Below are 27,237 nucleotides of genomic sequence, written 5' to 3' on the forward strand. Positions count from 1 at the left end.
CGTCCCTGTGCGGTGGGACATGGTGATTACTGCAGAAAGCATCGCAGAGGCATCGCCAGGCGCGGGATCACCAGCGACAACCCGATGAACTCTTACCAAAACACAAGTGCACGTCTCTGCTATCACTTTCTCTTAGGCAGCCCTAGAGCGTGAAAGTTAGTAGTGGGGTGTGTGTAGAGGTAGAAACACGGTGGGAGGTGGAACCCTGTGCGGTGGGACATGGTGATTACTGCAGAAAGCATCGCAGAGGCATCGCCAGGCGCGGGATCACCAGCGACAACCCGATGAACTCTTACCAAAACACAAGTGCACGTCTCTGCTATCACTTTCTCTTAGGCAGCCCTAGAGCGTGAAAGTTAGTAGTGGGGTGTGTGTAGAGGTAGAAACACGGTGGGAGGTGGAATTGCGGTATATGTGACTGATTTACGACAGGAGTTTCCTTTACAGTCATAAGGGGAATTTTGCTTGGTCACAGCAAGTTTGAACCCTCATGAAACAGCCTGAATCATTTGAAGTTAAAATAAAACAGAGAATGGCAGGGGGAGGGGCATGGCCATTTAAAAAAAAAAAAACAACAAAAAAAAAACCCAGCAAAAAACACAACGTTAAAATTGTTTCCTTTGGTGCTGACTTCTTAAATGGGAATGTGATCCAGAATAGTTCTGGTGTGCAAGCCAACATTTGTTTTAAGAATTTTTATTGTCTTCTTTTCTCTCTTCCCCCTCTCCCCCTTGCCCTCCCCCTCTGCTCTGCAGATTTACACTGACTGGGCTAACCACTACCTAGCAAAATCTGGCCACAAGCGGTTGATCAAGGATTTGCAACAGGACATTGCAGATGGAGTTCTGCTAGCAGAAATCATCCAGATCATCGGTAAGACCAGGGCTGAGAGAAGCACTGCGAGCTGACTCCTTGCATGGGGGAATATATAATTCAAGTTGAATGTATTTAAAAATAAGATGAACCCTGAATAATACAATTTGACTGGGTCCATATGTCTCTGATATTTGTGTGGTTCATCCTTGTCTTAATTAAAAAATATGTTTATGTGAGCATGTTTGGAAGTGGCTGTTTAACCATACTTTAAATGGCCAGAACTGTATCTTACACACTTTGAATTGTCAGAAATGAATGCTCCATTAAACCATATGTCTCCCATGTGTGCATTTTGTTAGTTGGAGTGGCTCATACTTTCTGGGATGCCTTGAAACTGTATCCTGACCCTGCAAAGACAATTGTGGAAGATTTCATGTCAGCAGTTATTTTGCAGGGGCTGAAGAATTAGCAGCGACCTCCTTCGCACTTCCCCCTTTGCATGATTTGGCATGTGGAAGCAACTGCTGCTAACAAGAGTGTTGTTACTGTACGACTGAGCTTTACTTAGAAAGGAGCTCTGTGTCAACAAAACCCTGTGCACTTTATTGCTGTGTCTTTTCTGCTCTTCTTCTGTTTTGTTTTGGTTTGGTTTTTTTAGGTCTTTTTTTGGCCAGGGAGTGGAAAGGAAAGTTTTATCTCATTGTTTACTTCTGCTTTTCTCCTCACTGTTTTTGTTTAGCAAATGAAAAGGTTGAAGATATCAATGGCTGTCCCCGGAGCCAGTCTCAAATGGTAAGAATAAAATATATTTTTAGACTGTGTTGGCACCTCTGCACTTTCCTAAAATGCTTTTTAATAATGATTTATTTAAACTGTGAATATTCTGTCCCACATTTACCATAAAGTCCTAATTCTCATAGAGTGTTCCTGGTACTTTTTTTTCCACATGTGTTTAGTGTCTGTCACTTCATTTCTGTGCTCGCTACCTTTGGGTCTTGAAGTAACCCAGCAGCAAAACTTCATCACTTCTAATTAATCCAGAACTGCCTTAGCAGACCTGTTCTTCTGATGATCCAGATAATTTCATTTAACTTCATTTTTAAGGGCAGTAAACCCAAGAACAAATTTTTAAGTGGAGTCTTTGTGTCTGGAAAACTGGTTTGATGAACAAGACTTGCCAAATTATTTTTGAATATAAATAGCCTTTTGGATTGTCCACTGTAAAGTCCAGTTAGGTGCACTGACTCCAAGACTTTCAGAAATAGCACTTTAGTCATATAGCTCTCTGAGCTGTAGCTGGCAGCTGCTTAAAGACATTTTAATACTCTCAGTCAAGAAACATTTTGTGACTATGATTCATATGGAGTCTTATTAATCTTTTACTGTGTTTATGGCTAGTCAACTACATTTAATGAGATAAAGCCTCCTTAGAAGGCTGTGGAACTGACAGGTACAAAATCTGAGCCTCAATAACATCACCATGCATTTACTGAATCATTTGCAGTTCCAGTAATGCTCCCTCATGCTGAGGACTTTGCCTTTCTATTCACATCCAAATAGTATACGAGTAAGGTGCACAATTGTGTAGTTGGCAAGGATTTTGGAGTGTAATGATTTGGATGAGCTTGCGTAATAGCAAACTGCTGAAGCTGGGCTTAAAAATAGAAAAAAAATTGCATTCATTCAGTGCATTTTTTAAAGGGGGAAGGTATTTGCAGCTTTTTCCTGCAAAGCTGCAAAAGATAAAAGGAAAAATTTTGGGTACTAATGAAGTGAATAATCGTGTCTTTCAGTTCTTGCTTTTCAAAAAATGTGCAGGTTTAGAGTAAGTTTTTTCTCTGGCTTTCAGACTTTTTGAAACAGTCCATAGTAAGAATATATGTAATTTCCTTAATAATAGTTATTATTTTAATTACTCATATTACAGCAGCACCTAGTGGCCCTGGCTGAGAACGTTGGGAACTCCAGCGTGGAACTCTAATATTACACACACAGATTGAGAGATAATCACTCTCTACTTCAATCACATTAAAACCTGACATTCCAGACAGACAAGACAAACAAGAAGAGACAAAAGCACAGAAAAGTGATATGCTTTCCCAAGGTTATGTAACTGGTTAGTGACCATCTAGGACTGCTTAGGGACCCACCACTCTGATGTCTATAGAGCTTCATTTCCATGAGACAAAGCCGAGCTGCAGAGAAAATTATTCACCCTAGCAATGTTTGCATCTCCAAAGTGACAACATCTGTGTATGTTCCCTGTTGACAGGTAAAACTTTATGTGTCATAGGGATTCTGGATTTCATCTCCAGCTCCGCTGCAGTTATGTGGGAAACATGGTCAATGCATGGCTGTGCCACAGCAGTACCTGTGGGAATCTCTTTGTGTCCGTCATCCTCCTCCCGTAAGCACACCTCTCAGCTCAGCCAGGCCAAAGACTATGTCTCAGGTGCTCTGGGTCTCAAACCAGGTGCTTCGAACACTCTTGTGCATAGTGATACATCAGTGTTTGCACAGTGCTAAGGCGTCACGTTTAGCCACTTTAACTTGATAGAAATAGAATATATCTTTTCATTCTTTGATTTGGTCTCTTTACTGTATTGCTTTATCTCTACAGTCTGATCAGATTATTTTCCTGCCTTTTGACACACTAATTTTATACTGCTGATTTCTTCGACTGAGCTAGGAAATTTAAAATGAACGGTAGTTAAAGTAGTTCAAATGGTCAGCTTTCCTCTCAGAGCATCTCAGAGACTCTAGGTTTTGACTCTGCTCTCCATTTGTTTCCTTTGAGTTGTGCCCTGATCTAGCCTAGCTGAAGGCACAATCTTATTGCATTTTCAGGTAATTTCCCTTGACAGTGCTCAATTTTGTTAGCCCGCTCAGTTAATGATAGGCCAATTCTCTTCTTCTTGTAACAGTGGACTCTTGGGTGTTTGTAATGTGCAGAAAAAAAGATGTAACAGTGGACAAAGCTAGTTTACATGTTTGACATATGCCAGTATGTAGCAATATGTCCTGTCAGGATTTGTCAGAACATCAGCCATCAAACCAGCAACGTCATGGTATTCCTATAGCATGTTTGATTGATAGCCATTCATTCACCACTTTCATTTTAACATTTTTATTCAATAAACCTCAAGAAGGCCACCACCCTTTTCTTTCACATATGTTTTCATGATCCTTGCTCTCATAACTTGCAATTAAGGAGAAATGTTTTCTGTATTCATCTGCCATCTGATACCCTTCCCAGGAAGTGATTTCTAAGACATCTTATTAGTTTAAAAGAAGCTAGAGAGCACTGACATGTATTGTCTGCTCCTGGAAACACTTGATATCCCTTGTAGATTATATTGATATCAATTCATAATTAATCACAACCAATATTCCCAAGTTCTGTTCCACTCACCGTTTGGTTTTCCTCTTGCCAATGGCTTCATCTTTCAAGTGATTTCTAAGGCATCTCAATTCAGCTGTTACCTTAATTTGTAAACAACTTTTAATGTTTATTTTAAATATGTATAAAATGCTTCTTTTTTAGTTTTCTTTTAGTTAGGTCTATTGCAATGTCTTGTACTCCATGTTCATCTTCATAGTGATATATAAAGTACTTGCAGACAAGTTGAACTGGCTCCACAGGTCCAAGTTCATAAAAATTTAAACCTGTGAACCCCAGCAGCATCCAGTTTCTGCATAGTTAGCTTTACCAGGATCCTTGTGGCTGTCATTATGCTCAGACATTTGATGTCGCAAGCAGAATTTGAGAACCCGAGATGTACTGGGGAATAAATTATTTCATATTCAAATCTCGAAAACTTTAAATAAATGAAACTTGCAAGAGAATTGGCAAGTTTTCTTGTTTGCTGGGTAAATCTATTGTGGTAAAACAAAAAATCTTGGCATTTCTTATGAAAGGTTTTTAATAAAGGATTTAAAACTCTGTGTATTATGATATACATTGTCTGTCTACAGTGTCATATAGAGTCTTCTCTTTGCCTTGCCTATTTTTTCTTCACAGCTATGCATTCAAGGAGGAATATGGCACTGCAACCTTTTTTTCATCACCTCTTTCAAGCCCTTCAGTGGAAAAAAATACCACATTCATTTCTATCTTTTCCTTGTATGAATTATGCCATGAAGTCTATCAGTTAAGGAAACCTAGAATCATTTTTCTTTTAGAAGATAATGGTCTTTCAAGGGTTTACCTTTTGATACAACCAAAAGCTAATTCCTTTCTGCTTCTTTATAAGCCATTTGTTTCTTTAATTTCTGTTGTAAGTTCCCCTGTCATTAGAAAAAGCAGGATAGTGTCCTGGGTAGAAAATATGTTATAATTTTTTCTCTAATGGTCCAAAGAGAAAGAATTCAGATTTTTTTTTTTGCTGAATATATTAAAAATGTACTGGAAGATCTCCAGTGTTTTGTCTCTAAACAGATCATATCAAACATACAGTAAGCATACAGAGTATCAAATTTAATCCATCCTGGGGTTGTCAGAGAAAATGCAAGAGAATCAAAAAGAGTTGGACTGAAAATCATTTTTTTGGTGACATTTGCAGTATTGTCCCCAGAGAATTTTACAAAACTAATGTTTCTATTCTTTCTTCATGCAGTCTATAGTGTTTTCAGCCACATAAATAGTAAAATAAATTCAAAGTTGCCAAAAATTTGTAGTATATTGTTTTTCAAGTTGATTTTTCCTTCAGACATTGATGTTGTCTTATTAGCTGTTTTTTCTTCCTTAGAATTAGCTCTTGCTACTTCCCATGAGAACTGTCTATGCAGTACGCATTTATGTGCAAAAGTATCTTTAATTCTTGGTAGCAGGGTTTTTCCCATAGTTATTAAAGGGCTGGAAAAGCCCTCCTTATTAAAAGGCTCCTAATGTAGTTACATGTATTTAATGAAGACTATTTTTCATTTTGTCAGTCTTATCTTTGGCACAGTTTTCTACCAGTTTATATAACCAACGGTATGCTTCAAAGGTAATTTTTATAGTTTAGGATACAGACATGCTGCAGTCCAACAGAGGGAGTTGAGTTCAATATAAATACAGGTCTTGCTTACCACATCCTGGAAATCAGGGAGCTGGAGAAGGTGTTGGAGCTGTAGCACATTGCCAAATGGATATGGACATTTAGTAAAAAGCTGCAGTTAGCAGAGCTGACACCATCTTTGGGTGAGTAGCAGTGTATCTTTTAAAAGTGGGAATCGGTGTATGTGCAGCACTAATAAGATCATTTCTACAACATTGTACTTGATTTCATTAATAATGCCTTTAAAAAGAAGTTAATAAGTTGAAAATGTTTCAGAACAGAGCCACAAGAATGCCAGCAATTTTGCTATATTCTGTGAGACTGAACAGAAATTGTGGAGTTTAGCAAGAAGAAGGTGGAATGAGTGAATGAGTTTCTGCTTAACCAGGGAACATTTTTGTGATAGAGAACTTTCTATGACATAGTTAAAGAAGTGTATGAAGTCTGAAGCTGAAGTAGGACAAAGCAACCATGTCTATATTGGTAGACATTGCTTTGTAACTTATTGGGTAGATGTGCTTTGTAGTGTTCATGTAGTCCCCCAAAAGCCCCCTGTGGCTCCCTCTCTGCTCATACGCTTGGGTTTTTCTCTGGAGGAAGCCAAGGTTGCAAGGGGATGAGGTGCAAGCAAATATCTTCTTAGCAGGGAGTCAGCCTGTGGACTTGATGAATACGTGGAAACTGGAACTGCTAAGTGTGCCACAGAGTATATCTGCCCTACAGTATGTAGACTTCCCTTCAGTATAGACACCTGCCTTCAGATTTCCTCTGACAGGGACGTGCTGGGCCGACACTGTTGAGTAGCATCCCTCGGTATGCAGGAACGTCAATATCCACGGATGAGAATATCAGCATTAGCATTCTGTGTCTAAAAATTGTTTGTGAAAAACAGGATAATTTTGTATAAAGTAAATATGGTAGGTACTACTAAGGCCCATAGAGTTCTATATGAAAATGTGTGGGGTATGGTTATGTGGAGCTCTTTGAGGACTGGGAAGCCTGAAAATATCATCCCTATGTTCACTGTCAAGTGGGTCCACATGTGCTCTTTTTGTCTGCACAGTGTTGAACTGTGTAAGAATCTCCTGGCTTTGCTGGTGCAGTTGTTGGTGAGATTAGCTATATGCATTAAAGATACACTTTCTGTGCTTTGGAGCAGCTCCAGGTGAGCCTTCCACACAAGCGTGACACGTTGAAATATATACAGAAATTTGGCTAAGTGTAGAAACATGGTCCCTTGCAACTGGAAATTCAATCTGAGTTTTGAAAACTAATCCCAGCTCCTTTCATGTTCAGGCCAGTTTCTTCCCACAGTGACAGCTGTGCAACCCCCTTTTGTTTAAATTCTGACTGTCACCCCATGGCCATCAGTGGATCTTCACAGATTTCACAACTGGCTGCTATGGGAGTTTCGTGAGAATACAAGGGAATAAGAGACTCTAGTTTTGTCAGCTGTGCAGGTTTGCTGTGCTTAAATGAATGGAACACAAGACAGTAATCTAGTTCCTGTATTTCCGCGGTGCATGCTTGTGTACTTAGTTTTCAGAATTTAAGTGAATAGCCTGAAGTGTGTCAATTGGAGTGTATGCACTTCCGTGTAATTGGGCGTAAGAGAAGTAAAAGTATTTCACTCTAAAAAGGAAGAGTACCATTGGGCTTATCAGGTTTTCATTAAGTTTTTTAAGTTGGTTGAAATAGCTGCAGCATGGGATGGAACTGCAGGCAAGGGATCAGTCATAAGCTGTTTCTTGGAGATCCCCATAAATGCCATTAACAACTTGTTAGGAATATAAAACAAGGAATAACTGGTCGGTGTTTGCAAAAAGTCAGTCTGTGATTCGCATCCCCCAAGGACCTTGTGGGCATATTCTTCAAGTCTCATGCCAAGGAGCTTGTGACTCATTCATTATATTCACAAATGATCTGGAAAAAAGCACTAACAGTAAAATGACAAAATTTGCAAAGTTACACAGGATAATGAAATCTAAATCTGATGGTGAAGCTGCAGAAACAGCTTGCAATTCTGAATAAAAAGGTATATTGAACTCCTATGACCCTTTAGCAGTGAGATGTTAACAGATATGCATAGGGTTTTCTTGATGATGAGCTGATCACTCTGTTTTGGGGAAGATGTATTTTGCATGAGAGATAGGACAAGGCCTGAGAAAATAGCTTAGTTAGTACAAATCTCTGTTTAAAAATGTAGTCAAAAGGAATGGCTTCTCGCAATAGGGGCAGGACAGAGTCAAAAGCTCATTTTCCTATCCTCTGGTAGGCAAAGGGTATCTGGGATTCGATAATGGAGTAGTCTTTAAGAGGGAAAAAAATGAACATACTTATAGAAAAGGATGACAGGTTCATAGCGTGGTATCTAGGGAAGTGATCTCAGTAAAGCCAGAGGAAAAAAAATGGTAGTAATTAAAATTTGAGCTCCTGTGAGAGGTTTCCTGTGTTTATAGATAGGAAAGCTCCTATTTTAGCTGTGTTACATAGAAAGAATCTGCAAGACATAGTCGTAGCTTGTGGGGGGGTGTTTGGGAGAGAAGAGACTTGAAGAAGTGTGTTAGGTAAAGGACTGTGTGGAAGGATCAGAGGAAGATTAAGAGTTTTGCTCGCATTGGCAGCTAGTCAGAAAGATAATTTTAATTTCAATGAGAGTATTCAGATCTGGAACAAAGAGACAAGATGCTCCTTCCAGTGACACTATACCTGTATTCTAGATTATTGTAATCCAGATAATTGGCTATTTGGCATGCCCACATCAGGAATATCTGTCCTTATTTTTATTTGCCGGAGAAGTTTTCAATGTACAACATAAAAATCAACACATAGGGGCCTTTACTTTTTGTACACAGCATGTGTACAGCCATGAGAAGGCTGGTAAGCATGATTTCTTCTCCATTCTGTCAACTTCCTGGCAATACAGACCGAATGCCATATCTTTTGCCTTCTTGTGTACACTTAGCATGGGAATTTCCAGTATCATCTTAAAATTCCCTTCTGCTCTGCAAGTCTCTCTCTCCGCCAGGTGTGTTATAAAGGACCTGGCCACACTGGAGATGAGCAGTTGCGTTTGTGTTACAACCGGAACTTTCCCTTATGGGCTTCCTTGGATAAAGTAAAAGACCCTTTCATCTTGTAGACGTGTTACCTCTTGGAGCAGACCCTGATCTACCGCAATTAAAAGTCTACACTTGGATTTCTGTTCCCGTTGATGAAGGCAGTTTGGACAACAAAATAGATCAAAGGGCTCCAAGTTGCTCTTGGTAACTGCCTATATTGTCCGTATCTTCACGCAGCCTCAAGTCAGGGTGTTATCCAGAGGAGAGTTTTATGAGGACATTTTGCTCTCAGTGTAGCTGAGCCTGTCCCTGCATGTTACCCAGCTCCCAACAATTGCTGCTCTTCCTTGAACTTTGTAAGTGGTGGCAGAAGTATCATGCTCCCCGTTCCCTGGGAAGAATTTGTCATGGTAATGCACAGCTTATACGTTCTTTGGCATCCCTCCTCCCCAGGGATTTACTTACCAGTTAATTCTGCATTTCTGAATCTAGCTCTTGTGGTTTGGCAAAGTAAAGCCTCATGCAATGCTTTTTTGGGGGGAGTGTGGGTAAAATACCCATTAGAGGAGTAAAGCCTCATGCAATCCTTTTTTTGGGGGAGTGTGGGTAAAATACCCATTAGAGCCACACTGATGACAGATATTTCTTTTCACAATCTATTCTCTCCTACCTTGCAACAGTGGCAGCTCTGGACTGAAGCAGGCAAGGCTGATAGAGCTCCATTATGAAAGGATCTAAGCAGATGCTTACCTATGCAGGAAATTACACTCCTCAACATGATACATATTCAGATTTCCCATTTTTTGATGGTAGTTTCAAGTGGACTTGTACAATTTTTTACTTAACTAGCTATGCTTTCTGAGATTCCTCATTAAGTAGGTGTTTTATGTTCAACTCATACCCGTACTGAGATTCCCAGGAAAACGCCCAAGACTGTCATAGCCAGGAGCATGTCTCAGCTATTCTTCTGAAGATGTTTTCTTGGACAAGTCCTCTCATTTCCTAGGTGGGTTCAGAGTGTGTTCTCCCCTTTGAGAACAAACCCCCTTCCCACACCCTTCCCCAGTGACTGTCCTCAGCTGTTCCAGGGAAGAATTTCTTGGACACGTTTGACACATCCAGCCACTCGCGATACACTGTGCTGTGTACAATGTACAAGATGGCTTCAGAGCATTTACAATTCATTTGGCATTCACTGAGTGTTCAAGCTGACTAGCCCATTGAGGTCTCTTGTATTTTCTTGGTTGATGATAGGAATGTAACTACTAAGATGCATTTTCATTTAGCTCTACTGTCCAGGTTTATAAGGCCCTGAAGGGTCTGAGAAATCCTGTGGCATACAATTCATATGTCATGTCCTGGAGGTCAAAGTAGTGAGAAATGATTATCAAGCCTTCTACACGTGTATTCATGTCGCCACGTAGAAATAATGGGAATGACAGCAGGAACCTGTATGAGATCCTCTTCCATGTGCAGGGAAGTGGCCACTCTGTTGAACCGGTGTACTAAGCATCGGGTTATACCTAACTGCTTTTAATTTGCTCAGGGCACTGAACATTTCGGAGAGTGAAATAAGCTCTTTCAAAGTCTTGAATCATAAATGATAGGTGCAGGACAAAATTTTAGAAGCTGACCTTCAGGACTGGACTCTCCCTCTTTGTTTTAGACATCAACAAATCCTTTTTATAAACTTTTGTATGCCTTATAGGGAGCCAATGGCTTTTCTGTGTAATCCTAATTTAAAAATTCTCTGGCTAACAGCAATGCATGTAGGTATATCTACAGTGTAAATATACAAAGAGATAATGCAAATTGAAGAATAGTTACAGGAAGTAACATCTTCTTCATCAGTGCAGAAATTAAAGTATATTTTTTGTTTGCAGATGAAATTAACTTGACATAAAGAGTAGAGTAAAAATGAAAATGAGAACATCAAAAATAGAGTTGTGTGGCACCCCAAAAGAAAAAATTAAAGGGAATAATGAGGGTCCATCTGGGGATATGTTATCGGAATAATTGTGACAATATGAATGGAGGGAATAAAGAAAGAAAAGAGGACAGAATTTCTGTAAGGGTAAGGTTAAATATGTTAATGTTAAAGATGGTTGACATTCAAGGCTGAAGATGTTGGAATTCTGGTTCCAAGTTTTGTTGAAAAGAGATTTTTAATGTTACTAACATAGCCAGTTTGAGTAAGATGAGAGGCAAATTGGTTTAGCATGGAACTGGCAGAGGAGGAATTCCGACTGCTTTTGTGAACAAACTCTAAAATTTCTAAAAACTCTATAAAGGCAAGAGAAAATATAGATGGGGTGAGAGCAGGACAGACAAGCAGAGTAACAGTTGCCTTTTTGTGGGACACCAAATATGTTTTTGTTGTGAGGGAAGGAAAGGATGGGAGAACTGCTGCAAGTGCTAGATCTAGTAGAGCATAAAGGATGGGAAACTTCATCCATCCTGCCTAAGGATGTTACAGGCATGGAAAGGAAGGGGAGGAGAAGGGAACCAAATCATCACTTATTTGATATGATTTGATTCTGGTTTGGCTTTTTGTTAGACCTCTTTATTCTGTACTGAAACAAGCAGCTCTCTTTACATCCAGAGAAGATCTGAGAACATTAAAAGAACCACAGGATTTATGACAATCCCTCTTCACAGAACAGCTCAGACTTACTCACTTGCATCAGGCAGTGAGATGCATATTCCCCTGAGTCACTCACATTTGACTGTCTGAAGTCATAAAAGAAAATGCCACAGAAACACATCGTGGGTATTATTTTACTAGGCTAGAAGAAGTACATTATTCATTAAATATAAATCTCATGCAGTTATTAGCCTTTTTGTTTAGGCTTACAAATTCCTTGTCCTATTAATTCATGGAATCACATAAGAATAACTCATCTAGATGTTAATGAAATAATCATGTCATAAGAAGACTTATGCTGTGATGATATCAGTCTCCGTGAAATCTAGTGAGAAGTTAGGTTAGGGATGGGTTTGCTTGGTTAGGGGTAGGATTAGGGTTATGCACATTTTGCTTCTGTAGACCAAGATTGCTGAACCCAAAAAGATCTTTTTGTTCTTTAAAATAGACTCTTTCTCTTCAACACTTTTTTTTTTTTTCCCCCTTGCAATTCCTTGAAATCCCCCTCCCTTTAATCTACACCTGGAATATGCCAGTACTTCCATGCCTCTGAGGCATGCCCATCTCACCCATCTCTTCTCCTCATCCCTCAACTGTATTTGTCAGGGATGTCATGTGATCAGAAACTTGTTCTGTTAAACTGTCTTGGGAGGATATGCAGAGATGAAATACTGGAGTACTTTATGCATGAAGACTAGTGGGTGACATACACTCTGAAGTATTTATTGTTTGAAGAGATGCAGTTGACAGTCTCCCCATTTCCCCCCATCTGTAGTTAGCTTTCTACCCTCTCCATTTTTCTGTGGTTTTTTGGGGTTTTTTTTTCCCCTCAAAAATATCATGTGAACATTCCCTGAAGTTTTGGAATTGATCAAATATGTATTTGTGATACAGATGCTTAAACAAAGAGATGTTGAATAAATGGCCTTGAAACCTCCATTAATAGAAACGCACTGAAAAGTTTTAACACAAACATGCAGTTAAAATACATACACACAAATTGACTATGACATGCATTTTAGAAAGCACCTGTTGGTTATAGTCATTAATATATTTTTCCCAGGATAGCAGCAGCAGGATTACAGTAAATATGTGTGCTTCACGATGGTGTATTTTTATCATCTTCTATAGGGAGAGTATGTTATAAATACTAGGAATGTCTAGAATGTTTACTGGATTTAAAAATAGAGAAGAAAATGCGTGATGTTTAGCTGAACAGCAAAAATGCATATTTAAGTTTTACAAGAAAATAAACAATGCCTCTGAAATGGTTTTATTTTACAGTATATCCAAACAAGGCTTTTTGGTAATTTTGAGATTTTGTCAGCTTTCTAGATTTTTATCAAATGTCTGATTCTTTTGGAACTGTGGCAAAATGCCAGTTCTGTTATGGTTATAGTTGAGGACAGACTTCTATTTAAAGATTTTCTAACCACTCCCTTTACAATACTTCTGGTTAGATTATTTTATAATGTTGTGTGCTGTATGTTCATTAGGAGAGGTTATCGTTCCACATCTGCAAAGCCTTGGATTTCCTCAGAACGGTAGACTTTTCACAAAAGAACATTTCTTAACATTGAAGCAGAGTCCCAAGGTCTCTCACTCATCCTTTTTCCTAAAATAATCTGCCACTGCCTATCTTGACAACGGTGAGTTCTGCAGATTCAGTAACATGCAAGACTCTCAAGAAACAATGTGGGCATGTGTTTCAGTGTGTGGTACACACACACATGGACATGCATCCATGTGAAGTACCTTATGTAGTTCTGATGAACCCCCAGTGATTTTATTGACTTTGAAAGGCATTTAAGCCACTCTCCCTGCCTCTCATTTGTGAATGAAGGTTTGTGGGAGCTTCAAAATTCTGGGAGCTTTGTTGCACCATTGTATTTTCTGGACATCTGTGAGAGTCTGGGTCACTCTTCTACAGAGTTGCTGGAGCTACTACCTCTGCTCCTTAGGGTGAGTCTAGATTAAGTTTAGACAAGAGGCACTAAATATAATTTTGAGATTTAAGCATTGAGACCTGCAAGCAATAAATGAGGGTACACAACAGGTATGAATATCAGCATCTTTTATTTGATTGTGCTGGGAAATCCAACCACTGGGAAGATGTTTTAACGGAGATACAGGAACTGGACAACTGTCCATAAAATGCTGTCTGTGGTGTAATGCGTAAAGCAGCAGAGGGTGCCAGAAAGCAATAAATTGTGGCTTCCATTGTAATTAATGGAAAAGGAAAGGGATTGTAACTGGCAATGTTAGGGTAGAACAGGGTTTGCATTGTGAATTCAGCTGCAGAAGGGAGGGAAGAAGACACACTTCTTGTAATTTTAAGCACTCACATGTGCTTAAAATTAAAATAAACACTGTCCAACAAATTGTCAAGTTTTTGGAGGTATTGTGTGGTACATTCTGCCTAGGTGACAGTGCTTTTCACTGAATCATCTTTTAGTGGCTATACATACCCAGTATTTCAAAGCTTGGCCCTATAGCAAAGAGGCTGCAAGACAGGAGGATAATAAAGTAGCACAGAATGTCCCAGCGATGTAGTGTGTTAATTAGAAACCAACATGGTAACAAAACCCACCCTGTCCTTCTGCATTTGTAATTGTTAAACTTATTTAAAAAGACTTGACAACCTCCCTCTGCTCTCCTGCTGGAAAGTAAAATACTAAAAATTTGATGCTAAATAAAGCTTTTTCAGGAATATTGCATTACTTCCAGAATATAATACAATTACAATGTTAGAAAATGAAGGGAAAGAACAGAAAGTAGGTGCATACTGAAATTACTATGATCAGTCCAGATGTATTTTCTCACTCTGCCCTTGATCTTTGCTGGAACAGGAGCTGCCTACATCTGCTGCAGCTAATGCTAGCCTATTTCATGGAAAGAATGCCAAAACTGCTTGATTTTTTACAGTGTCTTTTACAGACTTGCCATTTTGGAGTTCCTTGACCTTTATGCACACTAACACATCCAACGTAGCTTTTTTATTTGGCAGTAATTATACCCAAAGAATAAACTCCTCTTTGAACCCTGTTGCAAATCCCTTCCACCTACAGCCTCTCCCCAGTGCCCTATTGCTGGCACACGTGAACGAGCACGCACTGCTGCACCAGAGCAGTGGTCCACCAGGTCAGTGTTCCCTCTCTGAGAATAGCAATGCGAGAGGTGACTTAGGAAGAACAAGTGACCCTGGCAATTTTTTTTGGTCCATTCTCCTCCTCTTTCCCCGATATCTACAGTTACTGTATTAGGGGGATTAGAAGGTACTTCTTTGCCTGCTCCTTCGGTATTTGTTTATGTGCTACTGTTGTGGTCACCACTTATTCCATGGAATGTCAAAATGAAGCACGCTGGATTTATCAGAAAAAATCCTCTGTCTACTATCATCATGGGACCGGTTGCAGAGTAGTCATGTTTTCTCATTGATTGCAGCTACTGCTCTGCCAACCTGATCCTGCTGTCAGGAGCCCACGGATCTCACCCTTCTGGAGTGGCATGAGGTACCATTGGGCAGCTGAAACTCTGTGTTAGTGAAGATTTTGGCGACACTGAACTGGATTTAAATACTGATGTTGGCTCTAAATATAAACTCTATTACAGCTGGTGACCCTATTATAGGCAATACTATTAAGGTACACAAAGGTAAATTGGCTTAAGCTAGCAGTAGAAGAGGCGAGTTATCACAAACGCTGCTTATTTCAACAGCATTAACTAATCCCTTCTCATGTAAAGGCTCTTGATCAGGTTAATTAAAATATTAACACAATCTTCTTATGTTTTTTTTTTATGTAACTTGTCTGTTTAAATCCACTGTGACCTGAAACTTAATACACAAATTGTTAGAATACAGTACAACCATTTTTGTTTCAGCAGAAATAAATAGTATAAATACAGTAATCTATTTGGCAGCTTTCTGATGTGCAGGAATTATTTAAAACACTCCTAGTCTGAGGAGTCTGCTGACCATATGATCAACAGATATCATATGACATAAATCAGAGCTATACTTATTTTAAGTTGAACTTATTTTAAGTTGGCCCAGTGTCTGGATATGAATTAGTCTGGGCAGGGTTCAGTTTCAGAGTCAGTCCAAGATACATTTTTTCTGTTAGGACTTGATTGTATTCAATCTCACAAACTAATCAGAAATAATTTTTGCTTTTTGAAGAGTTTATATCAACTTAAAGCACTTCTTTACATATGAAGTTCTTAGCAATTTTTTCAGGTGGCATCCTGACCAGCACCAAACCTGTAAAGTCCGAAAAGTTGAATCTGAACAGTCTTTCTGATACAGAAATATGTTTATATTTCAGCTTGTAGCTTTTGGCAGTCTTTAATTCTATAATAATTAGAACATGCTTCGTTTAGGCTTGTACTGTCAGCTAATTGGGACCTTGTTTGAATTATTCATACCTCTTGATTCTTCAGAGTTTCTTTGGAATTACAATGGGAGCCTACCGATGACATTTCCCTCTAGGGAAAAAATACCACAAGAATTTTCTTTGTCCCAGGATTTCCACACTTGAGAGCTGAGACTTATTTACATGTGAAATAAATAATAGTTCATGAAGATAAATAGCTACAGTTTTGTGTATTCTAACTGCACACATAACTAGCTAGCCAGCATCCCAGTCTAGTGGGTTGTTTTGCCTGTCACTCACAGATTTTCTCAGTAATTCCTCCCAATAATAACTTTAAATTAGTCTTTTTTGTAAAAGCTCTCTCTTAGTTCATAGACAGATCAACAGCAACAGTCCACAGTAGACATATGTGCAAGGGTGTCTTCACAGTTCTTGTATATATAAGGCTTCTCTTTGGATTTCTTAGCATAAACAGTTTTGAAAGATTTATATTGTTACATTGCATAAATTAACGTATTTGAAGATATGTGCCCCCTCCAAAGCCCAGTAAATGCTTATTTTTCAAATAATACTGGCTGTATTTTGGAACTTGAAAACACTTGGATAACTATTTAAAACATTGCTTCCTCCTACACTTCACACTTCCTTGGCTACAACTGGAAGTGAAGTGACAACAAGCAATAAGTGCTTGTTCAGGCCTCGTGTTATAAGCTCGAGCACTTCTCATGTTTCTATTATAACATTTGTCTAAGAATTCAGAAAAAATCCTGGCCCTATTGAACTTAAGACCAGCTTTCCCATTGCCTTCCATGGTTCCAGGTGCTTGTATTTTCCTTGACTGAGAATCTAGACACAAGATCTTGTGAAAATGTGGAAAATGCTTCCCATGGTTATGAGCATAGGTAAAGAGATAGGTAACTGTGAAAGCTGTTTATAAGCATGGTATGAAAACATATACAGCATGACCTAATATTTCTTTGTATATTATGCTCAACATGGTATAAAATACAATGCTCAGGTACGCTAGCAAAAGTGAAAGGCTGAATCTGAGTCTTTTATATTATCCCTATGGCTTTTAAAGATGTCTGGTTTAATTTGAATAGTTTTAATAACCTGTGACATCAATTCATCATCGATTTTGTTTCTTTTGAGTCTTTTTCTTTAGGGCTTAGATCAATTTGAGTCAGTAAAATGAAGACTAAACATAAAGGAAAATCAGCAACTTAATTATGTTCACTCCTGCATATAGTTTCCCAAGGACTTTAAGTTCCAGCTGGAGGACCAGCCACATAACTTCAGACCTACAGAAATCTCTGGGCTGTACTTTTAGAAGTTGATAATGACAAGTATTTTTATCACTTTTCTTCTGATGAGCTCAATGTTCTACAAATATTTTTCAGGGTAATATGCAAAACATATCTAAGTAAAAAAAACATCAGAATGTTTATAAAATCAAAAGGCCAGAAGGATAGGAGGAAATTGTCAGTGTCTCTCCTGCACATGCTGTAACATTATGACTCTTGGTGTAGTCAAGAAAGCATAAAGTGCATGTGGATGGATTCCATTTGCAAAGTTCAAGAGATGCAGTGAAATGCCCCATGGTTTATCTGTTTACTTATCTTTTAAAGGATTCATCCTGTGATTGGTTGTAATTGCCCTTACTTCTAAAAGCTGCTTTTTTTGATGAGCTAAATGAAGTTGCTATGTACTAAATAGTGGTTAGGGAGAGAACTGGAATGCTTTCAAAGGTTTAATTAAATCTAGTAAATGAACACTCTGTTGTAGACTCTCTTTTGACCTAATGGAGAGAAACTCCTCTGTTTTAAAGAAGTGTGCATTTTCACATTGCCCTCCAATTTTCGGAAGTTGCTAAGTTCGATAAATATTTAGACGTTGGTACCTTGCTGACTCAGAAGTGTTGCATAACTGAAAAAAAGATTGTAGACAGGCTCGCTAAAGTGATGCATTGCTTTAAAAAACATTGTGTTTAAACAGAGTTGCTTTTATCATTGCCTTAAAAAATGTCCTCCCAGGGTAGTATTTATCTTCAGTCTTGTGTTCTTAGTGCTTGTGTAGGGCTCTTTCACAGTGGCAGTGGCCACAGGCCTGAGGAGATGAAAGCACTGAAGTAGGGAGTTACTTTGAGACTCTGGAAGAGAACTTTTGCCTAGTCTTTTCTTTTTGATCCATGCTGCTGTGGAGTCATATTTTTGCTTTCTAGGAAATTCATGCAAGATATTGACGTACTTTCATGTTTTCCTTAATCCAAATCCAGGAGTCTATTCAGGACCAAATCCAGCACTGTATTCCTATAAAAAATCCAACGCTTTCTTCTCACAATTTCTATTACAGCAGCACAAAAACACTTCAGAAATTATCATAGTTGTATTTTGTGCTTTACAATGTCTGCTGTAGAGACTACTGTAAAGAAATAGGTAGAGCAAATGCAGGACAAGACACGGAAGAGTGCGTAAGAAAGGAAGACAAGAGGAGCAAGATCACACTGTCGTATAGATGAACAGAGTAAAATTCTGTATTCTTCTCTTACGGTTTTTTGGGGGTGTATGTGGATAGGGTTTTTTTGTTTTTTCTTAAATTCTGCAGAGTCTGTTTTTTTCCTCTATATTTATAAGCTTAGCATGTGACCAGCACTGCTCGGTGAGGTGCTGGGGCGGCTACGTATGCCTGAGGTTTGAAAGGTGTGTAATTATCAGCCACAAAACCAAATCAAAAGACCTTAACCCTAAAGTTTTGTGTTCATGTAACTTCTAACCAACGGCATCCTGGCCTGTATCAGAAATAGGGTGGCCAGCAGGAGTAGGGAGGTGATCGTGCCCCTGTACTCAGTCCTGGTGAGGCCGCACCTCGAATACTGTGTTCAGTTTTGGGCCCCTCACTACAAGAAGGACACTGAGGTGCTGGAGCGTGTCCAGAGAAGGGCAACGAAGCTGGTGAAGGATCTGGAAAACAAGTCTTATGAGGAGCGGCTGAGGGAACTGGGGCTGTTTAGCTGGAGAAGAGGAGGCTGAGGGGAGACCTCATCGCGCTCTACAACTACCTGAAAGGAGGTTGTAGCGAGGTGGGGGTTGGTCTCTTCTGCCAAGTAACTAGCGATAGGATGAGAGGAAATGGCCTCAAGTTGTGCCAAGGGAGGTTTAGACTGGACATTAGGAAAAACTTCTTTACTGAAAGAGTGGTCAGGCCTTGGAAGAGGCTGCCCAGGGAAGTGGTGGAGTCACCAGCCCTGGAAGTATTTAAAAGACGTGTAGATGAGGCGCTTAGGGACATGGTTTAGTGGCCATGGTGGTGTTGGGTTGACGGTTGGACCTGATGATCTTAGAGGTCCTTTCCAACCTTAATGACTCTATGATTCTATGATTCTATGAAAATGGCCAGCAGATGTTCATAATGATCTGTTTGGCCACCTAAAAATTATGATTAGGATTAATGCTTTTATTTAGAATAACTGAATTGTTCCTTAACTTGTTGATGTGTACAAACAGAAAAAACAGACAAATTGTATTTGACAGTACAGAGATTATCTCCCATTCAACCCAAGCTTTCCAAGCACCACGTCAGGGGCTAGGTGAAAAACCTGCAACACCAACTGTTGCTTTCATGTTCCTGACAGGACTGACAATAATATGTGCCAAAAGGGATCCATTTCCCATTGTAGCATTTTCTTAAAAACAATACACGCCCCGGCTCATACTCTGACCTCAACAGTGACCTCATACATTCTTTTATCAGCAGGTCAGTACATATGTCTGTTGAATTCTCCAAGTATTTGAGAAGTTAATTTGTTTTCACATTTCTGGGTTTACTGGTCATATTTCGTGTTTGGAGTGCATGTTGGAAGAATTTGATGTGCATGTTCCTTAATATCTGTTGGAAAAGGAAGTGGAAGTTATTTCAGTTTTAAATAACACCATCATCCTTTCCTCAAAAAATAACTAATAATTAAATAACTCCAGCATCATTTCCTAAAAATTTTTGCCTGGGAGGCCTTCTACATACCAGTAGTTATTATCCTCTAAGGTAAAATTCTCCTGAAATGCCTCCAGTAAATCAGTTTTTAATTTGCATATATGGTCTATTATTGCAAAGTCAATGCTGAGTTTGGAACAGTTTTTTGGACTGATGTTACATGGTTCACTGATAGTTATTTTCATTAAATGTTCTTAAATTTTTCTATTGCAAGTAATGAGGAGTTTGTTAGAAAAAAGTTAAGCCGAATGTGTGTGCGTGTCAGTGTATTCTGCTTAACACCCTGAAGTGCCTTATAATTTCCATAGAAAGATGGAATGTGCCTTGCATCTGGGTGAGGTAACAGGCCACGTGCAACAGCAAGTCAGCAGAACGCACTTAATATCTCCCAGCAGGACTGCTAACACCTGTTTTATCTGGGTGGGTTTTCAAATTTACACCACCCATGGAAACTTGACGTTGCCTTCCAGTATAGTTACAAAAAATTATTGCAACAAGCCATCATGTTAGGAGCTTGTGGGAAATAAATTATCAGAACATAAATAATGTGATTTTTAAGTCTCTGCTCTTCTTTGTATCTTTGCAAGTTTTACTGGAGAGCTTGTTTCTCTTCCAATTTTCCCTTTCTTCAAATTTCCCCCATTTCTACAAGGTGACCTGAGAATTCATGGCAAATTTCACCCAGTCTCAGTAGTCTCCGTTAAGGGAACAGTGGAACATTCAGCCTGCCTTGTCAGCGTCTTGTACAGAGACTGCAAATTTGAAACTAAAGACGTTCCTCAGTAAGGTCCCTATAAGTTTTGCATTATTCTAGGCCACAATTCTTCCTTCAGGATTTGGAAGTATTTGGGTGTATTCTCTGCTCTTCAAAGTGCCCTTATGTTGTAGCAGCAGCAGTAGTAGTAGTAGTAGTAGTAGTAGTAGTAAAAATATTTTTTTTTTATTACATAATAATACTATGTACAGTTTCTTTACAGGGAATCTTGATGGAAATGTAAGACTTTCAGACAGTCTTGCTCAATAATCAAACTCTTCTAGTATGAATGTATGAACACATATATATGTTAATAAGCATACCAAACTTTAAACATGCAAGAAACACAAGAGACAAGAAAGCAGATGGCTTGCTTTCAGATGTGTTAAACTAGTTTAACCTGTGCAATATCAAAAGAAACTAGTCTGCTTGTTATAGTTCAACTATAATACTTTTAAAATGAGCCCATAGGAGTTTATTTCACATTGTTATCTTCAAAAATCTTTAACCTTCCTCTTGTTCTGGCTATAGTAGAGATAAAGTGGCAGGATCCTCCCTAGGAATCAGTCATTGTGGATAACATACAGCAATACAATGTAGTGAAAACACTACAAAATTTTGTAAATAAAATGACAACTTTTCACAGAAAACAGGTAAATCAAAAACAATGCCAAATTGAATGCAGCACATGGCATAGAAGGTGTTTCTTATAATGATTGAGGTTACTGATTGGTATACTTTTATCTTACAATGTGTTATAACAAATAAATCATAATTGCTTACTTTTTATAGATTAGATACATTTTGTCCCACAAAATATGTACAATTATAAATGCATTAAGGATTTTTTTATATTTTAATTGTGTTATCCTTTGCGATTTTTTCTAAAGAGGTGAGCAGAACTTCAGATGTGCTGAACATCTGTTTTCAATTGAAGAACAACAGGGGGTTCTCAATACTGAATATTGTTTCAGTGATCATTTAAGTATCACGTAGACTCCCAAACAGTGTTGAAAATGTGGCATTTGAAGAATGGATAGGCAGAGGGATAAAGACATTGGACTGGGTAATCAATTTTGGTATACCAGTTTTAATCTGGAAAGATGCTTTTGATTTCAGTTGAAGTCAGCAATTACAAATGGGGGTTTGGGCCCAATACTCAGCCTGACGAAATCATAGTACACGTAGATATGTACAATGAAAGCATGATGGTAAGTAAAATAGCAGGCAGTGTATTCAGTTATCATTTGCTTGAAATGGAGAAAGCCCTTGACTGATTTTTTTTTTTGCCTATTTTGTACATAGTGAAAAAGCTGAATGTCCACCTGCCTGGTTTATGAAGTCTGGCTTTGTTAAACAATCTTAGTGATAAAACTGAGGATAAAAACATGTCTCTGTATAGAACTGCAAGCATTTTCTCTTTATATCTCTATCTTCTAGCTTTCTATCCCTATGCTTTAAAGAGAGGCAAAACAGGAATATAAACTAGTGAAACCAGCTGGGAAGAAAACCAGAAAGAACAAAGTTACAAGACAAACTAAAAATCTGGGTGTTTCCCACACCACAAGTGAGCTGTCAACAAGTCACAATGTGTGCAATGGATGAGTCAATTAAGAACAGAAAGTGAAATAAACTTGTTCTTCTCAGTCTCTGAGAACACCTTTAGGTGTAGCAGGTTGTGCAAGCTTACACATTTGCCCAAAAACCAGACCTTTTAGGTCGTGTATGTGTGTGGGAGGTTTAAACAGGTATCTGTGGGAGTGTACATGACCAATTCTCATACTGTTCTCTATTAGGCGAGGGAAGATCAGAGTTTAGGCCATGCTTGCCTTGAAATGCTTTCCAGTTTCTTCCAGAGCATTCTATTATAACTAAGTCTACCATGGACAGATTCATTCTCTCACCAGCTCCAACACATGCACCAAAAATGCTTTTATCCACACATGAAGGCGTCTCAGTTGTTTGCCTGAATCTCTGTTCTTTTTAGAGCCTGCAATTAAGACTAGAGCACTGGCATTTCACCTACTACTAAGAAAGTAACCAGAACTCAAAAGCTAGTGTGTCTCCTTCCATGCTCAGTTCATGTGAAAGTCAGACAGACAAATAGTATCTGCTCTTCCATTTTTCATTTTATTCATTCTATACAGCATGTATATTGTGAATATTTAGAGTCCAAGATGCTGCCTGTAAAGCCTGATTTGTATTTTTATTTGATTTTCATCCTACTAGTGCTACAGAACTTGAATGAGAATGAGCTGTGTAATAAAAATAAATTATTTTCTAATTCTGCATTCATTTAAATCCGTTGACCTCCACAAATTTTGTTAGTGATGAATATCCATGGGAAAGAAAAAGTCAAATACATGTCTCTCAACTCAGGTTAATACTCTGGGGAAATTTAGGAAAAATTTGCTGGTAGTGTGTTTGAAATACAATTACTGTGACACAGAGTATCTCATGCCATAATACTTATCTCAAAGGAGTACTATTTAATATTGAAAAAAAGAAAGCAACAAATAGTGGAGAGTTTTACGAAGTTTCTGTGCTCAGGGAGGTGAGTATATATGTGACTCTCTGTATTTCTGTGGCAGACTATTTCCATGAGTGTCCCTAATCAGCTATCAGCAACATTAGAAAACTTCTACAGAGCAAATCCTTTGCCAAATTTTATCTGGAGCTTTGGGTCATGAGTCAGAATGTCAAAACACACACAAAGCTACGGAAGATTGCACTGAATGAAGTGCTAATAGAAATTACTGTTTTACTTTTGCTGTGAAAATAATCAAGAGTATTTTAGGAGAATACACGTGTAGAAACACTCTGTAGTAATAAGGTGTTGTATTTATAAAGGTGTCCCGTTCTTCAGCAGGAACAATAACAACTAACTTGTGTATGTGTCTATATATTCTTGTAAACTATATTGTCATAAACTTAACAAGATAGAGTTAGTCAAACCAAGATATTTTGCAGAGCTTCTTATAAATACAGAAACACGTAATGCTCTATTAGTCATCATTACTTGTCTTCTGAGCATCCCACAATTAAATTTATGTTTGGAAGTGAAGAAAGTGTTGTCTGCCAGACAAAAGAGATGAAAGCTAATCTTGGTAACAGCAAAAATAATTATAATAAATTGACATATTCTATATGTTGAGTCACTGGTGAGTACAATCCCACAAATGAGGTCTTCCTGTAAGTCTGCTAACTGCTGGCTATTAAGTACTACTGTTTATCTACATGGAAGTCCCACAGTCTGGTTTAGTGATTTATTTCTGTCAGTAAAATTTCAAATAGCTTCCAGTCAAAAACAGATTACCCACAACTACGCAATGTAATATGTTACAGCAGATTTGCAATGTATCTTCTTTGTATGCCACGTAATGTATTAATAGTATCAGAGTTATGATATTGCTGCTTATTTGTACATCATCGTTTGGACTATAACCCCTTAAAATGTGGATGCAGAAATATCTTGGGTCTCGCTACTATTTACGGTGTAAGTATTTCCGGTGGTTTTTTCATAATGTGTGTATATGAACAACTTTAAAATGATTTGATTCATGAAAGAAGCTTAATATATTGGATGCATAACTCAGTAGGCTTAATCTAAAAAGTATCAAACGGTGTTATCTACTTGATGATGCCCACAAATCTTAATTGCTAAATTATCATCCTCTTAGCTGAGTTTATCTGTCCCCACGATGCTGGAGCTACATTTCAGAATTTCACATATTATTCTCAAGTGTTGATAAGGAAGTGATTATATTATCAGAGAGAGGGGTTTTTTTACCTCTGAAAAGCAATCTTGTAGTGTTGATTGACTTTCAACATGGTTAATTGAATAGCTAAGTGGACAAATATCTACATGGCAATGAAGGTTTATTATATTATTAATTCTTTATCCCATTTATAGGTTTTAAGATTTTTAATGTGGCAGATCTGCTATTCAATGTACTGCACTTCTTCCACTTTTTTGAGCCTTTAATATAAAATAAGTGCCTTGGAACAAAAAGTTTGGGGGATTGACAGTGATGGAGAGCTGTTCAGCAACAGTCTGATCTTGGCACATCTACCTGTAGAAACAAATTTGCAAATTTGAGTTACTTTCTGTGTCTTGATATGTAAGATTTGGAATCAATCTGTATATCCTGAATTCTGTACTGTAATGAACTATATCTTCTGTTATAACACTTTGTAATTCTGATGATACTATTTGTGCTAATGAGGAACATCAGCTCTGTTATAAACTGGTGCTTTTTGCAAGTAAAATTCACTACAAAATTGTGGGCAGATACAAAATTTGTCTGGCGACTATGTTAAGTGTTACTCTGCAAAATCTTCAGCCCTTGATATATAAGCAGGTAGATTTCTACACATGCAGTGCCAGCTCTAGGAAGAGTTTGTCCCAGCATATAATAACCCCACCACTAACTACGTAAATAAACATGGACTTCAGGGATTCATACCAATCTTGATTGAAACAGTATTGAGGAGTGGAAGCCGCTTGAAATCTCTTAGAACTTTTGTAATTGCAAAATTAGTCTCATCTGTTAGTAAGTTTGAATAAAAAGTGTTTGGGGCTGCTAGGGTTTGAGTTCAAAGAATAACTGTGGTTTGCCAAGGCAAGAAGTAGGTAATTAAAGCAATGTTTAGAGACACACTGAAAGCTTCAAAATGAGACAACTTTAAGGCTAAGGTTTTCTAGACTGGAGAGGAAAGAAAGTGAAAATAACCCAAGAATGTATTAATGCACGTCTCATTAAATTTCCTAGCAGTTCCTGAGAGTTGTATAGTAACTGCAGTTATTATCAGAAAACTGACTCTAAGAGTCATATTCTGACATTTTCAGTGTATTATATGGCTGTGACTTGCCACACCGAACTTGCTCAATTCACAAGTCAAAACAAGACTTTATTATAATGTTAATAGTGCAACCACAGTCTATTGTCTGAAAGTTGGCCACCACTATTACTTCATACACCACTACCGAGAGGAGTGACTTTGGACCCAGGGCTTCTATTATAGTTCTCTTGGTGAACTACGAAGGAAAACAGAATTTGCTTTGTAGTTCTGCAGTATATTGAGTCATTGGTGTTAATGGTAATGACTAGTTTTGTCTGAGAGTTTAAGAGTTGTGACTTCAAAGACACATGCTGTAGAAGTAGGCACGTAAAGTAACCAGGTGCCATTTCTATAGGATATTTTTCACCTTAAATATGTGTTAAGGTTTATGTATTAGGCTTACTATTTACTAAATATTCAGTATTGCAGATAAATATTGAGATGTTTTCACAGCGCATTAGGGTTTAAATGTTCCCTAATAAATTACGTTTTGTTTATAGCTATGGTCTGCTGAACTACTGCAGAGGGCACACGCCCATTGTGAAAAATACCTTGGTTACACGAGAATGTCTGCTAGGAAATATTTTTTCAGTTATTTGGAGGTGGACACTACTGACGTCAGCCTGATTTTTCTTTTTTTTTTCCTTTTTTTTTCCTTTGTCTTCCAGTACTTCGTCATAGAGCAAAATTTCCCATCTTTGAAGTAGTTGATTCTGCATTATGGTTGATTTGAAAGTTCAAAGAGACACTCAGTTCTACAGCTAATATCCAAATAAACCTTCGTTTCTTTTAAATTCTTCAGGACAGGAAAATTTCCATTCAAATTGTTTTCTTATGTAGTTGACATTGTTTAAAGGTGGAGTAGAAATATTCTCATCGTGAGCATTATTTTCACGACCGATGCAGGGGTGTAGTTGGAGGTCAGGGCTGAGCCAGCCCAGTGCCTCGCCGTTGCCATCAGGAGTGGCACCATCTGCCAGTCCCTACTTCCCACCTCCCCTTTCCTCTCCCAAACCGTGCCTTACTCAGGCTGGGACGCGCCCTGCCCTCTGCTGACTCCTGTGCTCATCTGACTGCACGGGAAAACGGAGTGACTAAAATAGGTTTGCCTTTTTTGCTGGGCGAGTTTTCTGCGCGGAGCCAGCTCCCGGTGTGCTCAGAGAAGCGTTGAAGCCCAGCAGAGGCGGCAGAGGCAGGGCCCCATGCCTGGGAGGAAGAGGAGGTGAGGAAGAAGCAGATCTCCTTATGTTAGCTGCAGTCAGCTTTCAACTGACTTAGCTGCGTCACATCTCCGCACCTTACGAAATGACCTGGTTTATTTGGGGTTTTTTCGTGGTGTAAAACTACGCAAACGTCTAAGAAAATGACAGAGTTAAGGCCTGACTTTCTGCAGTTACTGTGCTGGGCCAGAGTTGGAGTAACCCTATTGATTTTAGGACGGTTGTTCCACATTCACAGCTGTGCAAATTGGGGCACCTGCCGAACTGATTTATGAAAGCTTTATGGTAAACCCCAATTTAGGAGTACCTTTAGTTAGTGTTAGCTGCAGAGTTTGGGTTTTGGGGTTTTTTTTAATTGATTCAGGAGAGAGATTATTTATCATTCCCTCTAAATGGTAGCATGTCCTTGAAAACAAGTGTTTGAAAAGACTTTTTAAAAGATGATTTAGTAATGCTTTGGAGTTTATTGTGCTTAAAAAGCGCATTTCTCAAAATTTTGC

General features: G+C 38.5%; 1 protein-coding gene across 1 annotated transcript in view; it reads left to right on the top strand.

Annotated features, from left to right (window-relative positions):
* Positions 1-27,237, top strand: part of LOC104080389 (neuron navigator 3-like) — a gene marked incomplete at its 3' end in the record, with an annotated part of 113,828 nt that overhangs the window by 81,052 nt on the left and 5,539 nt on the right. Inside the window, exons 2-3 of the mRNA XM_009582765.1 lie at positions 756-873; positions 1,556-1,608. Of these exons, the coding sequence (XP_009581060.1) occupies positions 756-873; positions 1,556-1,608 (171 nt within the window). The remainder of the gene's footprint in view (positions 1-755; positions 874-1,555; positions 1,609-27,237) is intronic.

The sequence above is a fragment of the Fulmarus glacialis genome, unplaced genomic scaffold (genome assembly GCF_000690835.1).
Source record: "Fulmarus glacialis isolate BGI_N327 unplaced genomic scaffold, ASM69083v1 scaffold7908, whole genome shotgun sequence".
Classification (NCBI taxonomy): Eukaryota; Metazoa; Chordata; class Aves; order Procellariiformes; family Procellariidae; genus Fulmarus; species Fulmarus glacialis.